The sequence below is a fragment of the Falco cherrug genome, chromosome 1 (assembly GCF_023634085.1).
Source record: "Falco cherrug isolate bFalChe1 chromosome 1, bFalChe1.pri, whole genome shotgun sequence".
In the NCBI taxonomy this organism is placed as follows: domain Eukaryota; kingdom Metazoa; phylum Chordata; class Aves; order Falconiformes; family Falconidae; genus Falco; species Falco cherrug.
The window spans coordinates 107,192,596-107,213,838 of NC_073697.1; the positions used below are offsets into that span (position 1 = coordinate 107,192,596).

At 39.0% G+C, this 21,243-nt stretch overlaps 1 protein-coding gene and 1 non-coding gene across 3 annotated transcripts in view; both read left to right on the forward strand.

Annotated features, from left to right (window-relative positions):
* Nucleotides 1–1,081: 1,081 nt before the first annotated feature.
* Nucleotides 1,082–1,152, forward strand: TRNAG-GCC (transfer RNA glycine (anticodon GCC)). The gene has a single exon. It is a non-coding gene; the product is annotated as a tRNA-Gly (tRNA).
* A 39-nt stretch (nucleotides 1,153–1,191) lies between these two features.
* Nucleotides 1,192–21,243, forward strand: part of CRCP (CGRP receptor component) — a 33,575-nt gene continuing 13,523 nt past the window's right edge. Inside the window, exons 1-4 of one of the 2 annotated variants that reach the window (XM_055696336.1) lie at nucleotides 1,192–1,342; nucleotides 4,852–4,888; nucleotides 8,280–8,378; nucleotides 11,569–11,663. In XM_055696336.1, coding sequence (XP_055552311.1) covers nucleotides 1,335–1,342; nucleotides 4,852–4,888; nucleotides 8,280–8,378; nucleotides 11,569–11,663 — 239 coding nt within the window. In that variant the 5' untranslated portion in view covers nucleotides 1,192–1,334. Of the gene's footprint in view, nucleotides 1,414–4,851; nucleotides 4,889–8,279; nucleotides 8,379–11,568; nucleotides 11,664–21,243 lie in introns of both variants that reach the window. The other variant, XM_055696333.1, reaches the window with a different exon arrangement.

Genomic DNA, 21,243 nt, shown 5'->3' on the forward strand with positions numbered 1-21,243 from the left:
TATCCACTGAGTCAGACCAAAGGCTTTCAGTCTGCAGTTTGAAGACCTTTCTCCTGGCTCTTTTTCTGTAGGACTCATGACAAATGATTCTGGAGTATAAATGAATTTGTATCTGTCCTACAATCTGTATGTGATGGGTTCCACATGTCCACTGAAACTTTTCTAGGGGTTTTCAACTGAAAAGGTCTGGAAAAGCTTTGCAGTTGGCTTCTAAACTTCGCCTAACACTTAGGTATCTGATGACGATGGTTCCTGGAGAGCTGGGAGTTCTTTCTTGCCCACTGTCCTGGCATGAAGACTGATCCTGAAGTGCTGCAGTTTGCTCACGTTATTCAGAGTTGACTTAGGATTTGCAATACTTCAAGGAGAAGCAAAGTCCCAAAAGTGGGAGTGGACGTTCCTCTGGCTTGAGCCTGGAAAGGAAAGCAGCTGGTGGATTTTGTGCTAGTATTGCAGGGTGGAGGTTGTGAGCTCAAGTCTGACCTGTTTGGTTCCCTTGATTGATCTTAGAACAGCCCTGCTGCAAATGAGCAAGTCTATGTGTATGGGACTCCTTAGGGAGTGAGTGGTGGTGGTTTTGCATATAAACTTTTGCCTGAAAGTTAATGGCCAAATCAAGTAATTAATGTTTCCTGGGCTCTCGGTTTCTGAGCCAAATTTCCTTGCTGTAGCTGATAGGATTTTCAGCTATTTGCACTCAATGAAGCATCTTCAGATTTCATCAGAATGAAAAGGGCTCTCGCAAAACTTAACAGCACATAGATTCATAGGAAAGAATCACAGCGATGGTAGGAAAAGATATATGATGGTGATGAACTTGGTAAGATGATGTACAGGTGCTTTAAAAGGCAATAGAATTATAAAACTAGTTCAGCCTTACAGTATTCTGTTTGCAGATGACTACAGCTTTGATTTTCGAGGACCTCTACGATACTATTTTCCCCTTGTCATACTTAACAGTGGCTAATTGTCAGAATCGGAGCAGGGTTGCAGAACACACGGTATCCCACGGAAACTTTCTCGTACTTTTCTGCCCACAGTGGTTACAACTCAGGGGGCGGGGGAGATGGTGTCAGGTCCAGCATTGGTGGTTCAGTGGTAGAATTCTCGCCTGCCACGCGGGAGGCCCGGGTTCGATTCCCGGCCAATGCAACTGTTTTGTTTTTTTTTTTTTAATCACTACGCTGCGTTTCTCCTTCCTTTTCCGCTTCCGTCCCGGCCGCCGAAACCTCCTTCAGCTCAGCCCGGCTTCCCCCGCGCTCCCCTCGCCGTGGCCGGGCGGGCCGTTGGTGGCGGCCGGTGAGGGGGAGCCCCCCAGCGAGGCGGCGGACAAGATGGAGGTGTAAGGAGCGGCGGCAGCGGGGGCTCCAGGGCCGGGGGGGGCTGGGGCACATCGATGTGCGCCTGCCCGTGGTGTGCGTGCGGCTGCATGTGTATGGCCCGGCCTGCGGGGGGGTATATCTATATGGCCCTGCCTGCCGTATGTTGCTGGAGGGGTAGATATATGGCCCTGCTGCCGTGTGTGCCTGGGGGGCGTTATAAATATATGGGCCTGCCTGACATATGTGCTTGGGGAGGTATATCTGTATGGGCCTGCCTGCCGTGTGTGCTGGGGGGGAGGTATATCTGTGTGTGGGGTGTATTGGGCCTTTAACACCCTTACAACCAGCAATGTGTTCAGGCATTCTGATGAGAAACTGGGGGCTTTGTTTGTTTGCTTTAAAAATCCTGCTGAAGCATCTGTTTGTTTGGGCAAAACAACCTTTTTGGCTCTGCCTCCCCATCTCCCCTGCCCTCCTGTCTCCTCCTGCTCCCTCCTCTGACCTGCCCTGGGAGAGGGGACATGAATCCTCCACTGCAGCTCCTGGAGAGAGCTATTCCTGTGAGCATCAGGTAGACAACTTGGAGTTGTAGGAGCTGAATATGTTGGAGAAGGAGAAAACCTAACAGGTGTGCGCCAGCAATTGCAAACACAAGAGGTGACTCAAAATTTTGGCTAGCTGATAACTGGGGGCAGTTACAGCAGCCAGCCTCCAGCCTGCTGTCCTGGGCAGCAAGGGTTTTTGCCTTCCTATGCTGACAGCACTGTACGTGTTTCTGTCTTGTTAGCGTCACTTGGGCACAAAACAATAGGATTTGACCTATTTTCAAGCTTAGAAACTCATGAGTTCTGTGGAGCTCGCTACATTGTGTAGTTATAGATGTGTACGTGGAACTGGTTTCTAATGAATGGGGTCATGGAGGATGCAAGTCCCTTGGGATGTATGTTGGCATCCACCATAAGTCAGCAGAGCTACTGCAGTTCATATTATGCATGGATTCTTTATTATCATTAAATTTTCCATACTATTACAATTAAATCTTCCATTCCTAAAAATCAAAAGTAGATAACAAGAAACATTCATTGAAATACCGGTTTGTATTACATTAGCTTTAACTTGAGTAGCAGCCTGCAGGGAGAAGACCTGTTCTTGCTGTTGTACACTGAAAAATGCTGTGAAACATGCACAGGTTGAAACTTGCTGTTGCATGTGAGGAAGGATGGGACTTGCCCTGCTGAGAAAGATGCTTTTTATACCATTACTAGCAAGGCTGTAATGCACCATTAATAGTAAGGCTGTGACATTGCTTACACATCCACTTGTTTTTTCTTTCTTCCTTGAGTAGCCAAACTTATTTTACTGGTGCTACCTCTTTTAGTACCAATAGGAAGGTGCATCAGAGGTAGGACACCTGGGGCTGAAGTCCTGAGCTGTGGGTGAGTGTCCCTTGCATTGGAATGGAACAACTTAGTCCATTTTGCACTTGAATTACTGTTGGAATTTGATCTTCCTCATTTTTTGCCTCCTGCCTGATGGCCTTCATAGAGGGAAGCTCTGCCAGCTAGGAAAACCTCTCTTAAGTTCTTACCATGTTACTAGAGAAAAACACCCTCCAGAAAACATTGTGGTTTAAATATGCAATGTATTTTAAGAAGTAGATTTAAAAACATGAAGTGCATGAAGTGTTAGTGATATTTTTAGAGGTCTAATGCCATATACTAAGATATTTTTTGATGTATGCAGAAAACCCTTCTCAATATTCTGGTTTGGACTAAAATTGGGGCAAATATTACCTATTTAAAGACTTTTAAAAGTGTTTATACATTTGGTGTTAACATGACATTTTTTTCCTTTCTGCTTAAGACTTAATCTCATAAAAATGAAGCATACTGTTCAGTTGAATATTTAAAAGTAGACTTTAGAATTCATTATTTATAACTTACTGTTTTCTGAATGCAAAGTTGATAGTTGTTTTATGAGACTTAGGACTGAAGAAAATTGTACTTCTACTTAATTAGTTCTGCAGAATTTTTTGAAACTGGCCTTGTTTATCAGTTTATGATTCTGCTATTTCACCACAAGAAGAATTGTTGAAGATTTGAGGCTGACTCACTCATGCTCCATGGTTCAGAAAAATAATTCTTTTTTCTTTTAACAGCAAAGTGGTTTTGAATTAAAAAGGAAGCAATTGTCTTAAATTATTTAACTTCAGATAGATTTCACAGACTCATTTGCACAGTAATGTATATACTCTATATGACCCTTTCACTTCTTTAACTGAGTAATTCCATATATAATTTTTCTATGGCATAATTATTCCTAACAAAGAGTGTCTTTGATCCATAGGGATTTCTGTAGCGATAGGCTGAATGCAAACATTCTGAAGAATTGCATTTACCTAACAACAAAAGCTATATGGTTTGTAAAACATGAATGAAAACTAATGCGTGCGTGAGCTCACTTGCTGAAGTTTCACTCGAGTCAGCGAAATGGAAGTTGAAGTTCATCTCAGCGTATTTTAGAAGGTCCTTTTCATTTAAAAACAATGATAGAACCTGTGGAAGTTTGTGGATGCATTTAACTTGTTTGAAAGTGATGAACGTGACAGTTCTATTCAAACAGTTGATGGTGCTTAACAATACATTGTACCTTTTTTTCTTTTTTTTTTCATAAGCTGCTGTGCAGACCTGAGAAAGGCCTTTTTTTCCTTTTGTATGGAAACTTTCTGTTGTTGTGGCTACTGACTGCTCAGCAGAATGTGTTGTTCAGGGAATATAGGATGTTCTGCGTCAGGTTTTCTCACTTCTTTTAATTTACAAATATAAAATTACAATATCCAGAAGTAATAGAGGCACGATTAGTCTAAATATGTACTTGACTCAGTGCATTCAGCCTTCCAGCAATAGATAAGAATTCTTGCATAATTGGGCCAGAGTTAGTGGGGAATTGTTTGGCTGGTGGAAAATGGGAAGCTCTCAGCCTTGCCCTGCTAATAAAGGAGTAGGCACATAAAGATTCAAAGAATAAATAAAGAAGAAATGTAATAACGTTGTTGGTTTTTTTAAACTCTGTACAGTATGTGTAAATATAGTGCCATACCTATATGCACACATATGTACATGGTACTAAATTAGTCACTGTATTTTCTCTTTCCATGCTCTTGAGCTCTTGACTAATAAATAAATAGTGTGTATAATCTGATTTATTTTTCCTGTCAGTCTTTGTTCAAATAGAACTAGAGACCTTGTTTTTTTTTTTCAAGGAAGTAGCAAGGCTATTTGGTTTTAGTGCAAAATAAACTGTATTATATTTATGTAATAATTCTACTAACAATATGGAAAAATATTTTTCAGCGGTGGCAATAGCTTGGTAATTGTACAGTCACCAAAACCAGATTTCTTGGGTGTTTTGGGCTTTTTTAACTTTATGAAAATAATGTCTGTTCTTTTAGAGTCTGTGCAACTCAGCAGAGGAAAACTTTAAACAGTTTCATTTGAACACAAATAATTGTGTTTTTTTTTCCTTGCAGGAAAGATGCAAATGCTGCATTGCTAAGTAACTTTGAGGTAAGTTTATCTGCATCTTAGTTTTAAACCAGCAATTTAAAGCTGTGATCAGTCACTTGTATACTCCTTTGGAAGCTGAAAATTGCCAGTGGCAATCAGCAAGACCTGTAAGATATCCCCCCTGCCCCCCGCATTTCATTTGTTTTTAAGAAAAAAAGCTTTTTGCAAAAGATCTGGAAATGTTTGTGCTGGTGTTGGGTCCTGTATTGTTATTTGCTTGGTCTCAGATCTATAAAATCAGATATAAATACGTTTTTCAAATAGATGAGGAGCAGATCTTTAGAATGTTGGTAACTTCAGCCTTGTGGTATTTACACTGTGCTGTGCGGTTAGTTTGCCGACTCTTCTTGTGTATGGTGGCTTCTCATTTAGAATTTGATTTTACACATCCTTAAACACTTATGTATTTGGGTAGGTGCACTGGATTCACTGGTGCTTTGACATATTGTGCATCTGATCCCAGATCGGGAACGTTGACACCTGTGTAACTGAGCAGCAATGTCAAAGTGCTCTTTTTTTAAAATTTATTTTATTTTATCTTATGACAAGCCAATATATCATACCACCAGGTGGGTATGATATATTGATATGTATACTGATTGTATATATACAGATCTATATACTGATGCATATATACAGATATATATATACTGATTGCTGTGGTCTATTTAATATTGCAAATAAGAACTCTTGCAGAAAGTGTCAAAAGTTTTTCACGGGTGGCTGCTGTTAGAATCAGTGTTTCATATTTAACTTGAACCTTGTGATATGCAGTACCATCCAAGAACCTGTAACTCACTAATGCATAGTTATATTAAAGCCAGTGCTACTGGAAATGCAGTCTTACACCCCTGAATGCTTGACAGTATTTTTTTCAAGATCTTGTGGTGTTTCCAAAGCAGGTTAGATTAAAGTAAGGGTGAGGCACTTTGCTGATCTGAGGTGTGTTACTCAGGATAAACACTCCTAGAAGCCAGTGATGAACCTTAGTCTGGAGTCAGGAGGAAGCTACGGTGCCCTGTCATAACAAACAATGAATACATATAATAAATAAAATATCTTATTTTCTAGTAGATAAGTTCTGAATCATTTTCCTCTCTCCTGAGTACAGGTGTTTTTTGTTTAGTGAGGTAGAAAGAAATGTAGTGTTCTTGTTGGTTTAACTGCAGCCAGGTAATGGAAACATTTCAGTGCTGTGTTCATGAGTGTAATTTTTGAACAACCGAAGTGCTTTGTTTATATTATTGTACTGCTGAAGCTTGAAAGTTGCACAGCTGTTTTCATTCTATTCTGAAATAAATCTTGAAATGTTTTATCTTGAGCTGCATCTCTCTGCACACAGCAGAGCAACCAGCTGGTGACTGTTAGAAGGGCTTTAATGAGATACTTGGAAAGAACTGTTGTTGCTTAAGAAACAGATTATATATTATGTCAGCTAAATTAGTATTGAGTGTCTGTTAAAAACGTGTACTGTTGCAGTAAAGAAAATAGCAAGTGTTTCAGAGGTTATTTATTGCAAAATCATCTCTGCCTCCATCTTCATTTGCTGGGATATTGTTGGAATGTAGGTGTTCCTGCCTGCTGAGTTTCAAGTCATGTCAGCCATGGAACGTAAAATCTCTTAAGTGTCCTAAAGGTATAGTCCAGAATAAGGAGAAATGCAGCATCCATTCTTTGTGCTCTTCAGTCAGAACTTCAGCTTAGTTTTTGTTGGTGAATATACTATTGTGTTGAAACAGAGCAAAAGGAAGTAGAAAATGAAGTTACTGATTAGCGTGATTATTTCTCATTTCCGTTTCACAGCACAGTTGTCGTGCACGCAGCTTTTCCATCCTGTGCAGGAAGGGATTTGCCCCGTCTGCAGCTATAGGCTTTTGGGGCACGGCTTTTCACTGCTCTTCAAAGTACTTATTCCCATGAGACTGCCAGTACCTTTGTTTGCCCCTCTTTTCTGTTGCTATTTGACTGGCGTAGCTAACGTTCTTTTTATCAAGGTAATGTTTTGTACAGAAAGTGGTGTTTGAAAGGAGTATTCAGGACTGACGTGTTGTATGTTCCATGCCTACATTTCTTCTGTGAATTTGAGGTTGTCATGTTGTGTTTTGTTGTCACCAGCTACATTTTCTTCAAATATTTATTAGGTAAAAGTTTATAGCTTGAGTTTTGGCTTTCAGGTCAGGGTTGACAGGTGTTCCTTTTTCATAAGGATGCAGTACGCAGTAATTGCAGGACTTGTAGCTCATTATGTTCTTATTTCTCACTGGCTAGAAATGTTTGTATTCTTATTCCTATGGACTTGTCGGTTCATAATGCCATTGGATCTGGATCTTGAGTGAAGCTAGTTAAAAAAAATTGGGGATAAATAGTAAGAAGTGGTCTGGTTTTTGCTGTGGGTATTGGCTTTGGATATACTGTAAAGCCTGAAGCAAAACATCTGAAGAAACTTCAACCTAAAATGATTTAATATGGGAATAAAAGAGTAATTGTGATGTTGTCTCAACATTCTGCTGCATATCTAGCTATGATGAATGAGGATGTTGCAGTGTTGCAAGAGATTTGACAAAGCACAGTTGCAAAAATCAAGACATCTTCCTTGCCTTCAGACTTACCCTCTGGATCTTGCTCCTACGTTAACGTTCACTGCATCATAAATGTGAAGACAACTTTATTACATTCTTTTCAGGAATTTCTGCTTGTGTTACATTGTTGTGATGAAATAGGGAGCTAATTTAATCTTTGTGGCTTAACCTACGGTTACACCATGCTGGTCACTGTAACATTTACTATTATGAGCAACTCCACTGGAATTTACAATGGGATCACTAATCTCAGGAGCATCTATAGGTCAAGCCTGTATTTAGTTGGTTCCTGGCAGTGTGGCAGTTGTAGAGTTTACTTTTTTTTTTGTAGATGATGTAAAATTGCATCTCCGTGAGACAGGACTTATATCCATGTTAATATTATAGGTACATCTGTTGTAACAAATCCAGTGGGACCATAAACTGCTGTGACATTTTGCTTCAAGCATCACTGATACTTAAATGGGAGCTCTGTGCCAGTGCAGCAGGGTATGACCCAACTGTGCTCAGGATATGAGGTAAACAAGTAGGATAGATTCATCCTGTCAACTTCTCCTTTGGGGCTCCTGAATAACATTTAACAAGTACCAAAGATCTGTTGTACATGGTCACAATTTTTTTTAAAAAAAATTTACATACCTATTCATCATTCTGGTGCCAAAACATTTTTCATTTCAATTGCTGGTGCATTCGTCAAAGAAGCCACACTTTTTTGTTGTTTGATTGATGGGATTTTGCGTTGTTCATTTATGTCTTCCTCCTGTCATATGTTAAGGTAAAATAAATGATCTAAAACATTTTTTTTTCCTCAGGTGTTCCAGTTACTTACTGATCTTAAGCAGCAGCGCAAAGAGAGTGGAAAAAACAAGCAGAGCTCTGGTCAGCAGAATCTGAACACAATCATGTATGAAGTGAGTAGCGCTGCGAAATTAGCCCAGTCTGGGGTAGTTCATGCCCTTAGGTCTGGATATTAATCATGTTATATCAAATTTCCCTTATTAAAACCCACAGTAAAATAACCTTATTTGCCACTTTTCTGTGGTCAGCCTGTTCAGGTTGTTGTAATGGCACTGTCAGGGCAGAGGCCTGCACCTGCTCTTGTTAAAATCTATCCCCAAAAGAATATCACCCCTACCCCCCTGTTAAGTGTTTAGTTTGGGGGGGAGGTTTATTCCAAATATTCTATCCTTTTAATACTCAGGGCAGAACTTGTTATCATCTGATGAATTGGTGATACCGTGTAATTCATGATTTCAAAGCTGAGACACACATCACATATGCTGGTGTTTTATTAATGGAATTAAACTAATAACTTCCAACTAAAATAGATATTTTTTTTTGTCAAAAGAATAACAAAATCACATGTACATACAGCAACATCAGTTGGATGCCACATTGGTAATAAATGTTTAATCTATAGCTAGGAAGAACTTTTAAAATCATATAATACAAACATTAACATTTGAAATACCTCAAATTAGCAACTTTATAACAGACTTGCAGTATGACCTATTGTGTCTGTGTCAAGAGACTTGCATGAGTAGCACCACAGTTGGCAGCAGGTTGAAAGCAGTTTGCCTTGCTTGCACGAGTAATCCCATTGAGCAGTGAAACTGCTCATGTGAATAAGATTTGGCCTAGGCTTTGTTTTTGTTTTAGTTCTGGCTTTGTTTGAAAAGGTATAGAGTAGTAATTCCTAAGCCTCATATTCAACAAAATAGGGGCTTACAAAAAAATCTAATTTAAATCTTCATGGAGACTAATGGTCTCTTCCTGTACCTCTCTGAAACAGATGAGAAAGATCCTGTAAATACATTTTGTCAGAATGCACCTTAAATCTTTAATTGCCTTGTTACATTACTGCACATTAAATACCTATAGAATGCTCATTTTTGTGCATGGGGTGAAGCTGGTGTAAACTCTAGGTATATTTTCTTTATATTTGACTGAAAGAAAACCAGAATTTGGTCTTATGGGATTGTCTTTGCATAGATCTTCATGAGTGCAGGCTTGTGTCCATTGTTACTGAAATAACTAGACAAACCTTGCTAAACTGGAGCTATTTGTTACTGTATATCTGGTATTTTAATTGATTTGAAATTGCCAAAAAAGACTAATCTAGAAAACAAATTACTTCTATTAAATAATTTTGTTATATGACAATATGATGATTTTGTTCCAGTCGCTGTTGGTGGATAACAACTTCATTTTATCTGAAAAGGTCAGAAAGGGCTTACAGAAAGGAGGGTTTTCTAACACCTTACTGTGCTTTTAAATACATTTCTCAGTAGTCCAATGAAGCTGGTCCTTAAGAATACCAGTGTTTCATATTTTGTGGACTCTCTATCTGTTAAGTAGGATGAATTACCCTGTATTGTTGAAGTCTGTTTTCCTTTAGTAGCATTTTAAAATGATAACAGATTTTAATGGAAATACACTGGAAATAACATTTGCATGTTTTTGTGTTTGTCATACTGATCTTGTAGCTCGTTTTTCCCTAGTATCTGTTATTTTCTGCTCTGTGAATACTGATTCAGCTTTTTTTGGCTTCTGACTTTTCAAATATAAATATTCAGTTTAAAGGTTTTCTGAGAAAGAAACTAGAATAGTAACATAGAATTTTATGGTTTTGTATTATTATTGACACTCTGTGCATGTGGTATCCTACCATGTGTATCTCTGTATTTGCAATCCAGTTAGTGCGTCATCAGTCAGTTGAATTGATACTTTTAAGCTTTATGTCTAATTAATGCAGTATCAACAGATGAATATTTTCTTCCTTAATTCAAAACAAGCATTGGCAATACTCTTAAATCCTTCAGTTGCTGATGCACACAATGCAAGGATTTCCTTGACTTTTCCATGATGCCCATTATTTCCAACTCTTCATTTTGGGGTCTAATCCAAGCAACGTTCGGGAAGATTCTAAGCTAGTTCCAGTGAAAAGACAGCTGTGAACTGGAATTTGTGTGGGTTTTTTATCAACAGTTTTTTTATTTTACTCAGGTCAAATTACATTATGTATTTTCTGTCTGCTAGGTATCATGTTGTTTTAAATAAAAGCAAGCAGATGTAACATCTGCAAAAGTTAGCTGAGGTTGGTAGACGTTAGATGTGAAAAATGAAGGGAAAAAAATTGTCTCAAGTCAGAGAAACATTTCTAGTACTAGAGTATTTTGCAGATTTTTATGACAACCCACCTAACCTGCTTCTATGAGCATTGCCAAATAAGCATATAGAGGATGAAAGCAACCATGGATTGGGAGCTTAATGAGTTATTTATGGGTTGGCAGTGAGAGTATCCTGGCACTGAGCACATGAAAACTTGGCAGAAGGTAACATGGTTTTAAGGGTGAGGAGTATTCAACTTTTCTGAAGGGTTACTGTTTTTAAAAAAACAAAATAACTACCAATAAAAAATAACCACCACCGAAAAAACCCCCAAATGCCGTATTTTAGTACCTCTTTAAACTAGCTTTGAATCTGTAAACGTTTGTTTTAGAAGGAAATCTGAGTGATACTATTCAGCTGTAAGTATGTCTTAGCATCACCTGGGATTATTTCAAACCAGGAAAGCAAATGTCTTTCACAGACAGCAGGTGGTTTTTAGTAGAGCGTGCTAAAACCCACTCCTTTCCTGTGCTCTTCAACTGGTGATGTTGAGCTTTGAACAGATCAGATAAATGGCCATCCGAGGCCACAGAGGGAATAGTCAAAGCTGTAATTCTCACCTGGGTGTGTAATGAGCTGGCTGGGTCATGTCTTTATGGAATGAACTCACTGGGGCTTTCTGGATAAGTACTAACGTAATTTCTATTACATAAAGTTGTAGTTACATATTGCTTGGTTTTTAGTTCCTCAGCAAGTATCAGTATAGTCTTACTGAAGATGGAAAAATGTAAGTGATTTGCATCACTTATGACAGCACTTCCCACTGTTAAAAAAAACCAAACCCACACTAAAAAGCCAAACCTGAATTGCCTTTTCCAGTTCTTCTCAGTGATACTGAGGAGACTTTTCAAAATCAGCTTGTTTCATACACAGCTGGTAAAGCAGATAGTCACTGTGAAATAATGTATAATTTCTTTCTATCCATTGCAGACGCTGAAGTACATTTCAAAAACACCCTGTAGATACCAGAGTCCTGAGACTGTGAGAGATTTCCTCGTGGCAATGAAAGGCCATAAGCTAACCAAGTAAGTAGAGATACGCCTTTGAATGATAAACTCATGGCAATGTTGAAAAACAGATCCCCTTGTACACAGTCTGATAATCTGTCTGGTTTTGATTAATGTATATTAAGTATTTTATGTCATTATTTAATTACTCATCCAAACATCTTTTCCTTCACTCGTTAACGCCTACATGGATGACTATTTCCTTGAGTGGGCCTGTATTTACTAATATCTCGAACAGACTCTTGTCAGTATGTTGGTTTTTAGCGTGACTGCACACAGTCCAAGCACAAAGTAGAGTTCATAAAAAGTTTTCTGAGGCAGGAGTTGTAGGTTGTAAATGGGTTTTGAACACAGTAAGACAATGGGGGGGAAAAAACCGCCAAAAAAACCCTGAACACAACCCCAGTTTATTATCAGTCTTATTTTTGTGAACTTCCTTAAGCAAAAATGCATTAATTCCTAAGAGGCGAAAAAGATTACTCTATTGCAGGGAGGTAATAAGTAAGTAAAATCTTAATATAGACGTTTGAGGGAGAATTTTATTCTGAAGTGAAGTTTTATGTGAATCCGTGAATGCCAGCTGCTCAGGGGTGATCACCTCTCAGGGTTATGCTTTCTCATTGGTGTTTAGCAAGCTAAGATGTTCATCTTCTCTTTCTGTACTGTTTGTCCACTGATATTTACATCTAGTAGAATTTCTGAGATGTACATTTCAGTTACCTAAATATTGTGTCAGTGAATACCCCATACCACCCCCCTGTGCAGTTTCTAGGCAAGCTGAACATACAGTTCATTCTTCTTCTTTGAAGTCCTGCATAGAAAATAAAAGATTTCCTTCATGGTTACAAGAAGACTCAAAAGGCATTTTTCTCTTTGGCAGTGGTGTGAGTGCCTGGTCACAGTGCTTGAAACACATAATCCTCTCAAACCTCTCTCAAGTGTGAGTGAAGCCGGTTGTCAGTAGTCAGACCCAAAAGAAACAGAATCACTTGGTTACTTGATTGGATAGCTCTAATCAGACACCTGATTTTTTTAAAGCAGAAAGAACGAAGATTTAGTTGCTTCTAAATGACTCGTTCTTCACCACGAAGGAGTAGTTTATGTGCTGTAGAGATACTGACTGCATTTTTCTTCCCTGCTGGAAGGACTCCCAAGGAGTTCATGCTCTGGGAAGGAGCCTTTTACTAATAATTGGGTTGTGCCACAAAAAGAAATGCAAAGTGAGAGCATCTGGAGAGTCCAGTGCCACAAGGCAAGTTTTTTACTCTATCCAAATTCTAGTAGTTGAGTAGAAAGCAGATTGTCAGCTATTTTGTTGACTTCCAGTGTCCCCTCTACAAAGAATTATGCTCACATCCAGTGTTATCAGCAGCTCTGATCAGTGTTGCTGTCATTACAGACACAGGGGTGCTAGTGCTTGGAAGCTTTGTCATGGGTATTGCAACTTTGCTTGTAGTGCTTTCTTTTGTAGACCTAAAGTTACCAGGTCAGTATGTCACTGTTTAGTCCTCCCATAGCTCGTTTTATATAGCAGGACACTAATTTATGTAGTGGGCAAGATACCTTAATTATTTTCTGACATGGAGGTGTTAAAGCATGAAGAGAATACTCTTGTTTACTTGTAAAGAGCTGATAGTATGGAAATTGAAGCGAGCGTCTTAAAAAATGGTTTGCTGCCAATTTTAAGAAGCGAGCATCTTTCATTTCTGTTATTGTGAAACAGTTATCCTGTTTGAAGTGAAAAAAGCTTGTTCAGTCTGTACAGGGCAGCAGGTTAGGAAAGCACCAGAAGAGTACTGTATCACAGCAAAAAGCCAGCAGAGTTAAAGAGGCAGAATAGGATTTTTCAGAAGTAACTGAATAAGTTAGGTGTAAGAGTCCCATTAAAAGTCAAAGAGGTTTTTTTTTTTGTTTTAAAGCCCATTTCTAAACGCCTTTCTGTTAGAATTTAAGCTGGACCTCAGGGTTAACTCTTAGAAAAAGGCAGGGGAGCTCTGTTACCACATTAGATACCCTGACCGCGTATGCTCCCCCTTATGTGGGGTCTCCAAGACTGAAGTACTAAACAATTTTTGGTCATAACGCAGAAGATTCTAGCTACAAAATCTGTCTCCCATAGTACCTAGCTGTTTTGTAGAAGATCTACCCAAATATTTGCCTTCCCATGCCTGCTTGTTCTGTGAGCTTGACTCTAGCACTGCTGCAAAGGTTGAAATAGTTACAAGCTTTAAATGAGCTTTTTGACTTTTATTTTTTCCGGATGCTAGGAAGGTGCCTTTGGTTTTAGGCATCATCCTCTCTATCCCTTTTCTCTGAACCTGTCTGTAAGATAAGCAAGAGAATGATTCCCAAGTCCTTTCCTTCTGCATGATGGCAAAAGGACAAGAGTGAAGAGCCAGCCACTGGTTTAGGTTACAAGTATACCACATTTATGGCTTATCAGAACTCAGATTGGACTGTGATACCATAGCTTCCTGAGCGTCCTGTACAACTTCTACTTTGTTAATATCTTTGTCATCTGGTAAAGAACTTGCCAGCTCTGCATTTCCACGTACTTTACAAAATAAGAAACGGCATTGTTTTGTGTGATCCTGGCACTTTTTCTTTCCTCTGATCTTTTCCATTCAGACACTTGAAGCTCAAAGTATCAGAGCCCATCTGGCAGCCTCTTCACACCAAACACAGAAAGCATATGGTGTGCAGTTCCTGTATAATGCACTTGATGTTAAACTGCTTAAAATAGTAATGCCTCTAAGGAAATTTTGAACTACCCTTTGGTTCATAACCAAGATCGTTTCAACACTGCTCTGTTGTTAAATAAATTAAAAACTAAAGGCTTTAATAATTTCCATTCAGTGGGATGGAGGTGGTATTTGTATAAAAGACTTCACTAGAGATTTCGTTCCAGTTATCTGGTAGAGAGCTTTCTTCCCCTTTGAGAGGAAAGAACCTGCAATGTTTGCTCTCCAGGACCTATTTACGTGATCCTGTGTAACGACCTTTCCGCCCATGAAGAGTAATGAACTCCAGAGTCTGTCTTTGCTGCTTGCTTTCTGGGTAAGGCATTCAGAGATGGGCCGTTTCCCTTAATCTCTTAGCTGGTCATATGCTGTCTCTGCTGGCAACAAATTTAAGATATATCTCTGTTGGTGTCTATCCTCAGTGAGTGTGTAGCAGCATTTTCTGTCTTCCTGTTACAAAAGGAATAGAGAATCTGGTTAAAAGGCATAACTGGTCAGAAAAATCTGGAGGACTGCTTCCTCCGCTAGTTAAATTCCTTGTTAGGACTGCCTCTAATCAAGGAGAAAACAATCAAGCGGTGCTGTTAACTAGGCTCAGCAACTTCTTTTCTCATACAGCTTCAGGGCTTTGAATACAGGGAGGATTTGCAGCTCTGTGTGGAGGTGGGGAGTGTGATGAGCTGACTTTCCTGCTCGGCATGTTATTGCAGCGCTCAAGCACAAGGTTGTGCTAGTGTATGTGAGAACGTCAGGGTAGTGACGAACACGAGCCACCAGCCAGAGAAGCACCAGGAACCGAGGCACATGCTTTTGAAGAACAGAGCTTTTAATCAAGTGAATTCTCGTTTTTCCTGCCCTCCTTCCACAAACCCGCAATACTAGCCATGCAGAATGCATTGCTCACATCAGGCTGCATGTGATGTCCTGAAAGGTTCTGGCTCCAGTTAGAGAGCTGATAACATGGTGCTGGCAAGTGGTGCAGTTCCTGTAAAATCACTTCAAGTCTTGTCTTTTCTGTTATTGCTAATATTTGCCGCTCAAAATACCAGGTTAACAGACCAGCATATTTTTTCTGCTGATAGCCATCCATTTTGTGATGGAGGGTTTTTTCAGTGTTGCTGGCAGGAAAAAAATTATTTTTCCTAAAAGACAAATTTTAAAAATAAGTACTGACACGTACAAACAAACCTTTCAGAGTCATTTCATATAGCTGCTTTGCTAAATGGAGCAAATTCAAAGACATCTAAACATGTATTTTACTGATATAGTTAGTAAAGTATGGTAAACTTTAACAGGTTTTTTCCTTGTTATCAGTTATTTTGGTAAAATTGAAATTGTAGAACTGAGATTTTATTTTTGTTCTAAATTAAAAGCGCTGAACTGACATCATAGTGAATTTTATTATTACCTTGTTGAGGCCTCAAGCTTTGGCTAACACTGCAGTACAGTAAGCCATGTTGTACTTGGAAATACAGTATGCCACTAGCAGCTAATTTTCCAGTTTTAGTTGCTGGAATGGCATCATATTTTGTAAGGTATAGTAAATGGGTTTGCATGAAAAGAACGTCTATTAAGCTTGCACTCTGTAATTACAGTTAAATGAAAACTGTCTCTCCTTCTGCTTCTTCCTGTTACTGATAACCTGTCTTAGATCTAATCAAATTTGCAATCACTGCATATTGTAATAATTTTTAAAATTGGACATAAGCATTACCCTTTTTGTCATTAAATCCACACATTCAAGGAAGTTGAACATTGAGTGTGTACTTTTAGAAAGTATTTTCCCTCATTACTGCCAAAAACTACAACAAATATAAACCTTCACAATATTGAAGGCTGAATGATTTGCTTTGTAATTTTTGTCTCCTCCAGAGTTTTCAAAATTTCAACACCAAAGTCAGAATGATGCTAGCTTAACAATAGCATCATTTATAGTCTTTAAAAAGACTATTGTGTTTCCCTCTGAATTTATTGGAAATTAACTCTTTAATCTGCAGCAATGGTGCTCAGTTTTTTTGCATTCAGATACCAGTCCTTGGATTTCATCCTGGACAAACGTGCTGGCATTGAAGTACAGTGGTAACCCCTGCAGAAAATACAGCCTGGTATGTTTGCGCAGACCGTGTGCTGGCTGCTCCTGTGATTTCACAGCCCACAGCTCAGCGCTGCTCATCCCCAAGCCAGATCCTCTGAGCTTGATTTAGACATTTCACATGAGTTGCTGTGGTTGACTTGAGACCATAGGATCTGACTCAAGTATTTTCAGCTAGGAATAAAATACAAGGTTATGTATACTGCTGTTACTTTTTTGGTTTTCCTAGCGACTGAAAACCCTACATTCCTGAGCATAAATTTGCCTCTGCAGTCTCACAGATGTTTTAGGGTTTTTTTTTAGCTCTGTGTGCTTTGTCTTGGCACTGACACTGTTCTCTTCTTGCCCATGCTTATAGATCTCTTACTAGAAAAACAAAACAAAACATGCATGCATATATATTTACAGTCTAGGAGTTTAGTTAATACTGAAAATGACAGGTAAAAGAAACTTTATAAGACTTTAAGATAGAGTTTTTAGAAAATAAAATTAAATTAAAAAAAAGAAAAATTAAAAAGAAAAATATCTTTCTTACAGCGCTGGGTGCATGGGGGATCACTTCACCTATCATGCACACCTAGTTCTACTCACAATACATATTTATACAATAACATTGGTTAGTTCTGCCCAAAGTCTACACCTACTAACTAATTATTGGTTAGTTGCTTTCTCACCTCAGTGTAAAGGTACTGGTTCATTTTAAATTCACTACGCATTTTCCCCTAGCGGGGGATCCGTCCTGTTGGGGGGGGGCATTTCAGTAGGAGGTCATGAATCTCCCACTACCACAATTATTTTACCCCCGTGACCTCGACTCTTATCGGCTGACATGTCCTGCCAAGTGTCCATCTGTTATTTTTCTTCCTTTATCTTCCATGTGCTGTTTGTTCTTGCTTCTCCTAGCAGACAACCTTGACAAATCATCATTATCTTTCTTATTTTATCCTTTTCGTCCTTTAACAAGGTTATAAATCTACTAAGTAACTACTGACTTCAGCAAATCATCAGTAAACTATATAACAAGGCCTAAGTCTTAGCACCTAGATCGCTTGTAACATCATTAGCTTTAACCCTTGAGGCATCATAGTAACTAAAAAATGGGCATTACCAAGACACATAGTAGGTGGTTTTGGTTAAAATATAAATGCTGCAAGTATTTGGCTCACTACTCACGGAATATGACACGTTTTGTCTTAATTTACACAACAGTATGTAGCTTTTTATTATTTTTTAGATTCTGTGGATGTATTATGCACTGTAGCAGTGTGCTGTCTGTTCTGTCTACCCAGATATGCAGCGTGATCTTGAACACAAGACAGTGCTGTGCTTTTTTTTTTTTTTTTGTCTTCCAGGAGAACATTTATTTTGATTGTGAAGGATTATACTATTGTAATCCTACATCCTCACCTCCTAACAATATACACTCTCTGCACAAACGCAGACCTCAGACCCATTTTCGTCTCCCATAACTGTAGACATTTTTGTCTCCCACAGCCTGAGCTTTTATCTGTCCCAAGGCCCACTCCACATCTTTGCCCTCAGCTGGAAATGCTGATTTTGGCTCTAGCTGAGTCTTAGCTACTGCTGGATGTGGCCTAGAAGCAGAGAGGCACTGCTCAGCCTCACAGCAGGAATTGCCATGTCGGGATTTCTTACTAGGCAGGTCCTCTAAGAGTCTGCGTAACGGATGATTAACTCTGATTAGTGGAATCTTGCTTGTATGTGAGAAAATAGCTTTCAGCCATCACTCATCACTCATGTATTCTTCTCTTGAATGAGCAGTTTTCGTGTTCCAAGCAGTGTTACTAAAATCCAGGCAGTCCAGAGAAAATACAAATACTTTTTTGGGGGCAATTAAGCTGGAAATATTCTTCACTTTCAGTTTAGAGAGTGGGACAGTTATCCTTTTTATTTAATGAGCATGAGTATAAACATGCATACTGTAGAAAGTGTAAAGATGGGTTCATCTGAGCCAGAAAAAGTTCATTTTATTTTTTAGATGTAATGGAGCATGAACTAAATCCAGGCTTATCATGCCTGTGCCCACGCAAAATACTGCTGTCAGCGCTGATACTGATGCACGTTCAGGCTTGCAGCGTTTCCATTCCTTAAAGCTTATTTCTGATGGAATTGTTGGTATTCAGGTTCTGACTTGTGTATGTGCTAGCAAGAAATCCCAGGTACACGGAGACTGATGGTAACAGTCAGGTTTTGGTATCGGCGTTAGAAGAAGTCGGTGCGGTGGGTACTGAGCTCCAGCTGGCACTGCTTGCAGTGCTACTGCTAGTGTCGAGGGCTGAGCAATCCCGTTTTCTGTTGCAATGTTGAACTTCAGAGGCATTTTGTGATTGTTTGCTTCAAGGGGATGCCAAGAGTAGTAACCTTCTGGTTGCTCCGTTTGTTACGAGTGGGAAGGTCAGAAATTGCGTGGAGATCTGAGACCAAAGCATCAAAAGGGTCCCCTGAGCTGATCTGGGCTCACGTGCTTGGAGCGCGTGTCTATATTCTGTACCTACAGCAGGAAGAGCTGCTAATGTGGACCTCCCACGTAAGCAGAGGTAGCTGTTCATGTCTTGCACATTTACATGTTTGGTATTTCTTAAATAACCTTAGCAGCTGGGTATTTATTAAACAGAAGAGAAAAGATAAAATGTTACTGCAGGAGGAGCACATCTACCCATACTAGTACCCAGTGTACCCACGCTAGTATCAACATGTTTGTCTAGATGTCTTCAATTACAGTCTATTTATCTCTTTGCCATCTTGCAATGTTTTGCCAAATGAAAATAACTTACATCTTGGTTATCAGAATGATGTTTAGGTTGATCAGCAAATAACTGGCTAGGTACCAATTTTCAGTTACTGAATAGTTGGTCATTTCTCTGGCTCTTTGGGTTAAATTGCTATGTAAATAAAACAAATACGTTGCTTAAATCATAATTATATAATGTTAACTCATCTAAAGTTTCTTATTTTTTAGTGTTAGTTAGTGTTCCTAATTTCTAAAACCCTGTAACACTACACAAGCACCTTCAGATGAAATGGAGCTTTTGGTTTTTTGCACCCTGCTGATAATTCCCTTTCGATAGTCATTTTTCCAGTAGGGAGTCTTGCAGATCAGTAACAGGCATGATTTTTTTCAGATAACACATTGTAATGACTTACTTGCAAATTATCTCTCATTCTTCTGTACACATTTTAAAAACTGCAAATATTCTGAATGGTATCACCTTTGCTGAAATTACGCTTTTGAAATCCATTTCTCCTAACTAAAACTTCTGTCTATTCTCTCCTGAGTTATGGTGATATTAATGACTTACAAGCAAGAAGTCTTTGAGAGGTGATCCTTTCTATCGTGTCATGTATTACTTGTCTGCAGGAAACATGAACAGTTTCACTAATTGATTTAGTCATGATGTATAATTGGTTTTAATTTATTTCTGTTGTTACCTGCTCTGCTGGTAATCTTTGTGATAAAGATGGTGGAGCTCTACGTGTTTTAAAATAGCTCTAGACAATAGGATTTGCATTCTTTAGCACAGGCATGATGATGGCTTTGGCTGTTTGATCCTGTTTATTTGGCTCTAAAGTTGTTGGCAACAAATTTCAAAGGTATTACTTTGGAAAGCAAGAATAGGAGAAAATTTGTCTTACGTGTTCTTTTGTAAAAGTCAAGTAATATGTTTTGTCTGGAGATATGATGGAGCTGTAGGATTGGATTGGGATATGTCTTGCTCCAAAAGTGAAGGAGGACTTGTTTGAAAAGGCTCTGATCTCAGAAGTGGCAGGTGAGAGTGCAGTGAGAAGCTTGTATAAAGAATAAATTGATGAAACAGTGAACGTAACAGTCGATCTTTGTAAGCAGGGCTTTGGGAGGAGGGGGAAGTGTTTTACAAGTAGATATTCTCGTAGCTCTCCTGTAAGAGCTGAAAATGTTGTCTCCATTTTAGATGTCTGGAAACTGAGGCACAGACACGTGCTTGGCCAGGGACCATAAAGCAAGGAACACTGAAAGCCAGGAGCAGAGCGCCAGCTGCTGTGCCTCTGTGAAGTGCTCCAGGCACTGCACCAGGCGGTTTTCTAGCTCTTGAGGAAAAAGCACTATATCTCAGACATTCGTTCAGATGAATCGGCCAGATTTTTGTACACTGAAGATGTTATTAATATTCTTTACCCAGCTCTGTTAGGACTTCTGATTTTATGGCAGTGATGTCTTTTACAATTTTACAAAGGTGGCTTTTTTTCTCCCATTGATTCCTTAAGTGACCTGCTCTCAATTTTAGTTCTGGTCTGAAGGATTTCAGTACTTGTCTCCCGTCAATATTAAGGTTCTATTTCTGTCCTTTCATTATTTATGATAGTAGTAAATGGCAGCAGTTATAAATACCTTATATTGCTGACAATAAAGCAGCCAACAGTGATGCTTGCAGTTCAGTGTTAAATTCAGCCATGCTCTTGTTGTAAATAGCAAGCTGCCAAATAGATAGAAGTGATTAGCATGGGAAAACAAAGGAGGTGTATTCACTGCTTCCCACCACTGGAAACATATTTGGCTTTCATCCCTGATTCTCCAAAACCAAAGCAATCTAATAAATCTGGCTAACCAAGCTAATTCTGATTCCTTTGTGTCGTCTGTAAAATCACATTATTCAGAATTTAAGACCAAACCCTGTGCTGCCAAGGGGTTGTTAATAGGAGAGGGAGGAATAATGTAAACAGTTATTTGCAGGAGGGAAGAGAGAACATAGTCGCTACAGTGGGCATT